This window comes from Sipha flava, unplaced genomic scaffold, assembly GCF_003268045.1.
Source record: "Sipha flava isolate LNK unplaced genomic scaffold, YSA_version1 117_pilon_pilon, whole genome shotgun sequence".
Lineage (NCBI taxonomy): Eukaryota > Metazoa > Arthropoda > Insecta > Hemiptera > Aphididae > Sipha > Sipha flava.
The window spans coordinates 2,315,110-2,327,168 of record NW_020271741.1 but is presented as its reverse complement, the minus strand read 5'-3'; the positions used below and the strand labels follow the sequence as shown (position 1 = coordinate 2,327,168).

Genomic DNA, 12,059 nt, shown 5'->3' with positions numbered 1-12,059 from the left:
ACACGATATTCGGCATTTCCAATACAACTTTTTAGTTGAAGGCTTGTGGTTAGTGGAAATTTATATCATACCAATTTCTGCTCTAAAAGTGTTTCGCATTTTAAATAAACAGCAAGTACTTAAAATTTTACCCATACTATAACATTATACTTCCTATACGTATAAACTCTTTAAATATTGTGGGCTTGAAGAATTGTTATTATATGTAAAATATACTCAACTTTTATATTGTTATTTCAATCCATCAATCATATTTCAAATTTAAAATTTAAACTTATTTTTCAATTATTATTTTATGTAATATTTAAAAATTTTTTAAGAATAATTATCATGGTATGCTTGGTTAATTTTAAAGTCAAAAATATTTTTCTATAAATTGATATTAATTAAGATTTTTCAATATACACATTATTTTATACTTCTATAACTATATAATGATATAATTCTATCATTATGAAGACCTGGAAAATTAGGTTTTAATTTTTGATTATTTAGTCAATATCGTTATTTTAATATCAATACAAATATTAAAAAAAAAATTTACACACCATTCCAAATACCTAGACTATTATTTGAAAATACTATTTATTAAATCGTAAATATTATTTATTATTGTCTTGTTATTCAACTTACAAAGTAAATATTATCCATGTGGTATTAATTCATATCTCGTATTTTGTAATCATTACTCCGATATATCTGATACTTTAGTATATTTTAAATATTTTAAGAATGATACAACAAATATTATCTTCTAATTTTAATCGATTTACAAGTGAAAGTTCTATAATCTCGGATTTCGGATTATTACACCACACTACGATAATATTATTAGTTCAGCACAAACTAGTTTATAAATTATAAAAAATAAATAAAATATTTACGAAAAATAAAATAGTAAGATATTTTTAATAAATACATGTAATACGTATTGTATTTGAAAATAATGTCATAATGTTTATAAATTAAAGATAATTTCTGATCTAAATTTTGATAAACTTGATTTATCTTTATGAATAAATAACTTTTTTAATCTGATGAATAATAATATGTTAAATAGATAATAGTGAGAGTAAACTATTTTAACCCTTAAATTATCAGGATCATATATATTAGAATACATTCATGCAACGATTATAAATATAATTTAATGTATTGATAATATAATGTCCTAGAATAATATTATATTATGGACTAGGTATTATGTTATCGATTATCATTTATTATGATTCTCATAAATTTCTAAACATACTGTAATAATTAATTGTTTACAATATATTTCCAAAGAATTGTAGGTTCAACTAATTAAAGTTTTTTTAATATATTTTTCCTACAATGTTATAGAAAATAATATTATTTAAGAATAAATTTAAGTTTATTTGTTATCATCTATGCTTATTATACTGTTGTTTGTACTGGTTGCATGGTTATAAGTAATATAATTTTAAATCAATATTATTTGAATGTCTTATATATATATATATATATATTGCCTAAAACGAGGTCATTTAATGTTCAATATGTTTTATATTTGGAAACAGAAATAATTAAACATCATTCATTATTCATAAATTTGGTTGTAAGAGATATTAAATCTTAATTAAAAATTATGTTTATAATTTATATTTATAATGAAAGAGCATTTTAAATATCCATTTAAATAAATACACGTGTAAAATGAAAAATATTAATTTATTATTGTTCAGTAATAATAATTTTTTAGATTTAAAATTTAAATGGCATTTATTAATGTATAATTCTGTTGTTATTTTTAAAAGTATATATTTAGTCCCGTTACACATAATATTAAATCCTTACATCTATTACATTCACCACATTTTGATGATTTGAACTTTTATATTTTCATGAAATAATAATTTTTTTTTGTCAATATATTATAGTCTCATATTATAAAAATTTGTGTTGACAAATTCATTTGTTTTTAAATTATAATTAGGTAGTTCAACCTTGTAATGTCTAATTTACTGAATTAATTGACAATTTTAGACTTTAAAATATACCATCACATTATAACTATATCAAAATAACATAGTACTCGTAAGGTTCCTGCAATTTACTATCTAAACCTCAATTATTATACTTAGGTTTATTTTATTTTCAAAAATATTTAATGCGATTTTATAAAACTGAAATTTAAATTTTGTAGTGCCAGACAAAGAATTTTATTTAATTGTTAAGAACATATTTTTTTTGATACATTAAGCAACATATGTTTTTTATAAATAATACTATTGATAGTTACAGTATATTTTTAAATATTTTTTATAATTAAAGTAACACTGCAAATCAAAATAATATTGAAATATTAGAATAATTAAGTTTGTTTTAACCATTTAGTTTTAATTTAAAAAAAATATTATGTAATGTTATTAAAAATTCTATGATATATTAATAATTATTGTCAAAGTAATATTTAATAATAGTAATATTTATTATTAATAAATCCGTCTTCGAACGGCTATACACCATTACATTCCGTAATCTAATAACTCCTAAATTTAAATTTTAAATGCGAAACTAGTGTTTTATATATATAGATATATAGAGAGAGAGAGAGAGCATTTACATACGGGAATACATACTAGAGTGGTTTACTATTAGTTATTATTTCAATAGATAACGGATTTATGAGGCGACGATCTCCCTCCCCCTCTCCTATAGGCTTTTAAATGGCCTAAATTACAATCAAGTCTTCATTTTACTTTATATATCACTCAAAAATATTCCTATTCGCTACCTCCACCCCTTAAACTAGCTTCAGATCCACCTCTGATGATTGATAGTTGTTAAGTAATACAATTCAATTAACTTTACTTACTATGTTAAATTTATACTTATTTATTATACTTATACTATATACTTTATTATACTTACTTAGTTATTTCATAAACAATTCCATATATCCTATGAAATATAAGATAATTTTTAAGGTTTTTGATACTCGTATTAAAAAAGTAAATTTTGAATAATGTCAACCAAAAATAAGCAAAAAAAAAAATGTTTGAAATTAACTTTTCTTTATAGTAACTTAGTATATATATATATATATATCTTAAGGTTAACTATACCCGGAAGACTATATTCATTAGACCTGATTGTTTTTAAAAATGAGCTTTACTTGTTCGGTACATTTTTTTATCGACCTCAAACTTCTATAAAAATAAATAAAGCCAAAGGTTACTAAATCTATTATTTTAATTCCGGTATATGCCTATTATGTCCAACCCCCTGTAGTCCTAATGCTGACATTAAGACAACTATTGTAATTAGTATTTTTCAATGAAACATGTATACATTATGATAGTTATGATATTGAAATAGTAACAATGGAAAAAGGAACATAAAAAATATGAATTAATATTACTTAAAGTCTGAGGCTAAAATTTAACATTTAAAAACATGATATAAAAATATAGCTTGTATAAAATGGTATAATATTTTGTTTATAATAACGTTTTTTTATTATTTGAAATGCTTTGCAATTCTTTTTAAATATTTTACTAAGACTACATGTATAATGTATACAATTTTAATAAATACGTCAGTTAATTGACTTAACTTTATGTATCAAGTAAATGATCATTCTAATAAACCATGTTATTTTCTACAAAATAATTTATATAAATATACTTATATAAACTCGTGTATATAATAGTAAAAATAAATCAATCTTTTTATATTTTCCGTAAATCATAAACTGTATTTTACCTTAGGTATTTTAATATTTTAAAATGTATTATACAATTATTTGTTGATAATAAAACATATTTCTTCAAACAACAGAAGCATAATATATTTATAGTTGGTTGAACAAAATTACTTTTGGCAAAAACATATGAAATTTAATTTTTAGCTTTTGAGCTGTTGGGAAGTAATAATTTTGGCATATATTGTATGAATGTTGGTATTTGTATTCAGTTTAACCCTTTATACTTTTTTTTTAAACGTTCACTAACAATTTGATCTAAAAATGTATTGTTGTATAAAAAATTTCAACAATATTCTTTATAATCCTTTAAAATTGTTTTTTAAATAATTAGTACGTATAATAAACAAATAATAATTAAAAACTAAAATACGTCAATTCAATCGTGTTTTTGTGTCCAAAACAGATAATCTATGTTTACACTATGCTTTTCCTGGTATTAATTGTACTATTATTGCTATCTTTGAACTTTAGTACAATTGTTTATGCTTATTTATTTTAAATACAAACAAATAAAAACAATGAACACCGCATATAATCTATACTATAAAATATCGAAAATACTTAAATTATTGTTAGTTTTTGGGTAAATTATATTTGGTAAGTATCCAATGTATATTATATGATTTTGGCGAGTATAATAGTATAAATAACAACATTTCAATTTTCATTGTTATAACTATTTCCTAGTGGTAGAAAAATGAGGCCTGGTAAAAAAGGCCTATTTTAAAACTGAAATGGCGCTCCTGCTAATACGATTATAATACATTGATGCAAATCTTACTATAAAATTTTATGTTAAGCATTTACTAAATATCAAACAAATTATTAAAGGATTGTGTTATTTATTTATGTGATTTTATTTGTGTATAATTTTGTTTTTATTCATATAAAAATTATTCCAAAGAATAAAAAAACTTACACTATATGAACCCCACAGTCACATACATTCAAAGTTTGGCAAGATACTTAAAAAAAGTATGATACATGCATTTAGTGTATCTATATACAAGATACACTATGAATGTAGAAAAGATACAAATTACAGGATACATGTATCAATAATACATTGATATTTTTATATTTCCAATTGAATTTTATTAAATTTTAAACGTAAAATTTCTATAGTATAGTATAGTATTCTATAGAATCTATACAATACACTATACTATCCATATTTTATAGTACTATATAAATTAGGTTCTTATAAAGTCATGAATATTAAATAATATATAATAAATAATATAATAAATAATAATTCAATACACATAATAAAATTATAACTAAATACAAATATATCACTATAAATTATAGTCTATAATATATAAATACACCAAAATTAATAAATTACATAAAAATTACATCTTAATTTTACTTATATATAGTTATACATGTGTATTCATATTTCATGAGAACGAAAATTTGAGTTTAGTATTTATCTGTATGATTGAAATTTGTACATAGGTAACGGCCCTACCGGCAACAATTTAATTTTTAAATTATCTTACAAGGTATAACATTATATAGTAAATGGTTTCGTTATCGTACATTTCGGATCGATCGCATCTAGATAATTATTTTTCATAAAAACACAATCCGCGACTAAACTATTTTTTTAAATTTATTTTTTTATTTCTTGGTAGTATTCAGTACAAATGTTTACAATAATAGTATCTTGTATCTTTTTCCAAAAAAAGATACAAGATACATAAAATACATATAAGATATAAAAAACATGTATAAAATGTATCATGACATAAGGTACAAGATACATTGTATCTTTGATACTGTCCAACCCTGTATACATTAATGTGTACCTAGAAAAAGATGAATTTTTCTATTATATCTATAATAATATGACCGAAAACAATTTCCACGAGTGACTATCTTCTCCTTCAAAAACAACACTCACCGCGATGGATTTACAAAAAATTTTCTGTATGTTGAGGTACCTAAGTAATACACTTAGAACACAAAGGGAAGAGAACGAAAACCTCAAATTCATGGAGCTCCTGTTCAAAATTGGCCTAGTGTAAAATCTGGAGATTTAGGTGGAATTTACATGGTCCATGAAAGTAATATGGAATATTTTTTGTTTAAGAATGCTTTTACACCATATAAGTTCCTACATCTTTTAAAGATTTCAATGATCAATATATTTTTGACATTTCGAGAAGCATGTGAGGCAAAAGAGTTGTTAGAAAATTACAATCATTAGGTTGTAACTCTGGAAGAAACTGTAAAATGTATGAGATTACATAATTTACATTCGTAGATTAGCGCCGAAAATCAGAGAGCTTTTTTGCTTTAACAATATCGACAAATTCACTTTCAAACCCTCAGCAATTGTGGGATAAACACAAAAATGATACGGCGTTTAATTATATTATATACGTTAGGTGATATTTTACATAGATTACAAGAACATAATTAATGAAAACAATACACGAGACTACTTCATCAATTTTGGTAATATTATACTCCATGGGCGTGATTTGTTCTAAAAACATAATAAAAACAGTTATTAAAAATAATTAAAGATTAACCCGAATGAATTTAGGTAAATCAACCAGTTGTATAAAAAAAACTATAAATTCAAAATTTTCAATGTTTTCAGGAATATATTTTTAAAATAAGTTGTTGGTTTTATACGGCACAAATTGATATTTTCAGTCTATAAATCTCCTAGTCGCTCCTTCTAATATTGATTTTTTTTTCTTTTTATGTATATTCTTTAATTTTTATAATATATTTATTATTTCTTCAAAAAACATTTTTTTTAATTCTCATAAAAAATTCATTGTTGGAATAATGTTTTTTTCAATCGAAGTTTAAAAATGTATGTTATTCTTTGTTATTAATTAAAATTGTAAGAGTACGAATAATTTTTAAAATTCATGAAGTATTGTAAGTAAGTAAAACTTATGATATTCATAAAAAAAATTTCGTATGATTTTTTGTTTAACAGTTAAATCTACATCAAAATTTAAACTTTCGAAGGTAGCATTTTTGATTATTAATATTGTAAATAAATATAAAGTTTTGTTACTCTTAACTACTTGTACTCTTAAGAAGAAAAAATAAATAAAAATATCAAAAACACTCATATGATATAAAAATAACAATATTTATAAGGAAATAGACGTTGACAAGACATTAGGATTTACTGTGAAATAATTAGTACATATAAAGTAAAATCTTTAAAAAATAAAGAAAAAATATACACCTACAAATATTGAATTATTGTATTATAAATTATTAACTACTTTTAAAAATAAATAAAAAATAATAATTTATATTTTATAAATATAGTTACTAGCTAATTATAGGTAAGTTATTGAAAATAAATTAGGCAGCAAATAAAAATTATGATATAGTTTGCAATTTTGTTAAAATTATCATATCGTGTCATATTGTTTTTATGATTATGGTGTTAAACTAGTTTTCGGAAATCATAAGACAATATTAGTTACTAACGTGTGGTTGTGTATTTTTGTGTTTTCATAAGTATTGTTAGATTTTGATTTCCAGGCATATATCTTCAATTTACGTATTTTTATAACGTTTGTATTGAACGACGACAACAACAGGTTAGGATACTCCTTTTTAATTTTTTCGTTTCTATAGTAACTATAGGTAATAATTTATATTATCGTTTCAGATCGTAATAATGTATGATTACGATTTATTATTACAAGTGTCATATACTGTTTGTAAGTAATAAAAAACGAATTAATTATGTTATGATATTAATACATTACAACGCTATGGCTTAAAAACTGCTGCGATGTCGTATACGCGATGACCTGACACAGATCCACGTTACTATATTACCTAAAAATTTCTATTTTATGATTTTAATTATTATTATTTGCTCTTAGTAGACCATAGTAATCTGTAATCATGACTGTTGTACATAAAGGTCCAATGAAAAAAGTCTTACGGTGACGTTTTCAAACTCGGGTGCTAAAATTTCTGAATTTCCATTCAATAGTCAATGATATTTTAATAATAATTTCTTCTAGTACATGTGTTCTCCTACTTGTCTTGATAGTGTTTTATTTTTTCAACACTTGATAAGGTAGTTTGATTTTGATGCAAAACGAGTTTCTCTAGAAATCGATGTCCATGTAATTTATTTAATTCAAACTATAAATATTATTAAGTAAAATTTAAAATATTCATGATTATAGAAAATTATTTATACGTTCATACACATTTTTCTTCTTTATCATTTACATCTCATGATGAATATAATATTCATGTAAGAGAAGGTTGAAGGAGATTATAATAATCTCCTTCAACCTTCTCTTACAGTATCCTGAACTCTTTCATTTTTTTTAACCACACATAAAATTGTATAACAATACTCAATCTTCTAGTTGGAAAATCTCTATATTAACTGTCAATATATTTATATAGTGTATATGCATTAATGACTTATGTATGATGTATGACATTTGTTTACATACTTAATTCTAAAGCTATTTTATTATATTTAAGATACTAATTGGTATTTATGTAATACTATTTAATAGCTACTGACTTATAAATTATACAACTGCTTACATTTTCCAATGACAAATTGACAAATATTTAAATTTAAAAAAAAAATTCTTGTGAAATTATGTTAAATGTTAGATTGCAAAAGTTACAGATTAAAAATATTATCAATATACTTGATCAAATTGTCTTGGTCACAATGTATGCTCATTTGATGCCAACATTTTAAATTTTCTAACTCATATATTCTTGAACAAAACATAAAAGTATTTCTTAAAAACTAATATATATGTATTAATACTTAGTATTAAAGTCAAATATTAAAATATAATAAAAAAGAAGAATTACGTCTAGTATATCGCACTGTTTCACTTATTAATTCACATCTGATTTTATATATTTTAAGTACACCTTCAGAATAAAAATAATTTTTAGATATTTAAAATAAGATAAAACTAAATATTTTAATTCAATTTTCGCATATATTTAAAATGTATTCCTCATAATCTATCAACGTTGTATATACAATATATACAGTATATGCGTTTTGTCAAACCATATTTAGTTAAAAAAAAAGTTGTATTTTTTAACCTTAATAATATTCTCAACTTCCAATTTATTGTTGTTTTATAGAACATTGGAGTTTAACGAACTAAGTAATAATAATAATCATAAATATTATTTTATACGCTTCATTATATAAGTCGGTTAAAAATTAATTATGCTTGACGCGTTAAATGCGATGAACAAACGTTTAAAAAATAGACTATCTAAAGTAGGACGCAAAGATTTTGATCAAACATATGGCATACAAATTATAATAACCTTATAAATGTATAATAGAACTCAATGTCAAACGTACAAAATACTTAATTTTATATGATATAATCAGTTTTATTTAAACCTAAAGACACTTTCGATTTCCATTTATCTCCTTTATTTCAAATATAATTCTTGGATTTTTAAAAATTCTTAACTTTTATTTCATACTAGATTATAATACTTTTTAATTTATATACTCTACAAACATTATAATAATTTGTAACCAATTGAAATATTCTTATTTAATTATTAATATTAATTTTTTATGGTTATAAAATGTTTTTAAGAAAGCCCTATTGTTATATAATATTTTTTAGGAAACCTGAAAAGTAATAATTTTAATAATTTATACAATTTAATATACGTATAATATATTCAAATCCTATTTAAAATGTGCTTAAAAGCATTATTCAAATTACATACACATGTCTCCAAACAGTAACTATGCTGTAATTCTTCGAAAATCAGACTACATTTACAAACTTATGAAAAAATAATGAATTAATTTTGATTTTTAGAATTCAGTTGCACTTTTTGTTTTGTAGAATTTCCTTCTTGTAAAACACTGAACACTTCGATATTATTTTTCTTCTATAGTAATCTTAATAATTGTATACAAATTCTAGGTTTCATATATGTTATCGGTAAGTACCGATAATGTCTGATGCAATATTAAAATAAAATTTCAATTATGTTAATAACATCGTTTAATGTAAATATATAACAATATTATGTGTTATATTCGGTCAAATTTCCTCAGCCTGTGTGATAACCCACTGTAAATATAGGGTACTAATGCCTTTATGCGACCTGCTTCATAATACTAATATAATTATACTTATTTTAATCCCTTTTTTAATCTAATTCTAAATATTATTCAATTATAATGTTCGATCTATATTTTAATATTATTATTTAATGCGACATTCATCAGTATAACTTTACAGTCAACAAAATGTTATAGTACTTTTTTTTTAATTAATAAAGTGTTATTATTTTTACGCGGAGATAAGAATTTAAAAATAAAAGAACAATTGTATTTTATGATTATATATGCTACAGCTACAACAGTTTAGAGAAAAAAATAATTTTAATTGTAAAATTTAATTTGTAGACGTTTAAGAAATACGCATATTGTAATTGGTATATTGAAAAGATTAATGTAGGTCTTTTTTTTTTATTATAAACCTAAACCAATTTTAACAACAAAAATTAACAGTTTATTTATATTTTTTTTAGTAATATCACTAGTCTTAACTTCCACAATACTTAAACTGAACTACTAAATCCATACATGTCATCAACATTTCAAAGAAATTATTTCAGTAATTTTTAAAAATTAGTTTTACCAAAGAAATATTTTTATTCGGATTCGCCAATATTGCTCCATCAGGAATTAGTGTATAAATTACATAATTTTTATGAGGAAAAATACCATCTTAAAAATATAATATTGTGGAAAGTTAATACGTAGTAAAAATGCTGTTCAATCAATATATTCAAATCAACTGGATTTAGGATTTTGTTATCTATGAAAAACAATAATACAAGTAGAAGTTATTATTTTATTATTATATAATGTAAATAAAAAAATTAAGAAAAATATAATATAATATAATATTAAGTTTATTATACATGAATACTAACTATATATGACAGATTTGGTGACCTTGATGGCTTTAAGTTTTATAATCATCAAAATTCAAAATTATATACACTTTTACTTAAGTCTGTATTCAAGTTCTAGTTTTATTTTAAACTCGCTGTACTGCCTCTATTACGTATTATACAAAATCTTGTAATATATCTACGAACTTTATTTTTGCCTTTATTCAAATTTCGTTGTTGGAGTCGTTAGAGACAAAGTACACTAAAAATTATTTTTAATACATTATTCAATAAATAGCCAATGACTTAATAATTATAACACATTTCTTAAAAAAATTGAATTAAAAATATTTTTTAAATTTTCTCAACGAATGTACAAAAATTTTAAAACTAATTGAAGTGTATTTAAAAAAACTCAATATTTTTGATGGTAACATAAAAGTGATAAACTGTAGTTAATTTTTTTATTAACACGATTTTCCTTTAAACAGTGTTATCATGCAAATAATAGAGTAAGTATAGTCTGGATGGATTATAATTTCAAAAAAATCAAAAATCAAATTATATGTAACGAACTTATAAACTTGATAAATATTTCAAAATTCAATGATTAAAATATTTATTGCAATAATGAACGTAATATGATCATATAACTCGAATTCATAAATATTTTAAACACATTTTTAGAAATAACAGAATTATGTTCAATCATTCAAGTATTATTTCAGTTATAGTTTTATGAGCGTTAAAAAACTCTATTGTAATCCATAAACCGTTATTTTATCACCGTAAATGACTTGCTTGTACGTTTAACAGTAATTCACCCACTTACATAGGCTATTTTAAAGAGTTGGATTGGATGATATTCCAAATTTGCATTTTAAGGTTATATTCCAAACCTATATTACGAACAATTAACCGTTATTTTACTTTAGTTCATAGTTTATGTAATTTAGTTATTACATTTGTTCATTATAATCACGCAAATATTTATTTTTCAGAACGTCTGTACTGTTCGTAAGCATATCGTTCATCGTACTAATGGTCATATCTTTGGCATGGTTGGTATTCTATTACATTCAAAGGTTCCGGTATATTCACGCCAAAGACCAACTGTCGGTAAGTCACTTATTAGTTAAACATAATTCACAAGTTGTATGTATTTTTACTTAGTTTTGTAAAGAAATATCTATTATTATAACAATTATGTTACTGATATTTTATGTGATCTATCACCGCCGATTCCAATATATCGAATATGAAAATGTAATAAAAATAATCTGAGTCTACTGAATATTTATTTTATATCACGAATTGTACATATACATTTTTACATATTGTTTTTAATTAGAAAATAAATCTAAAAAATAGATAGAATACCATTATTATTTGTCGTTAA

General features: G+C 22.3%; 1 protein-coding gene across 3 annotated transcripts in view; it reads left to right on the top strand.

The window, feature by feature from the left end:
* Nucleotides 1-12,059, top strand: part of LOC112693772 (protein goliath-like) — a 54,669-nt gene that overhangs the window by 25,474 nt on the left and 17,136 nt on the right. For all 3 annotated transcript variants that reach the window (XM_025568979.1, XM_025568988.1, XM_025568969.1), the window contains exon 3: nt 11,662-11,779. In XM_025568979.1, the coding sequence (XP_025424764.1) occupies nt 11,662-11,779 (118 nt within the window). The remainder of the gene's footprint in view (nt 1-11,661; nt 11,780-12,059) is intronic.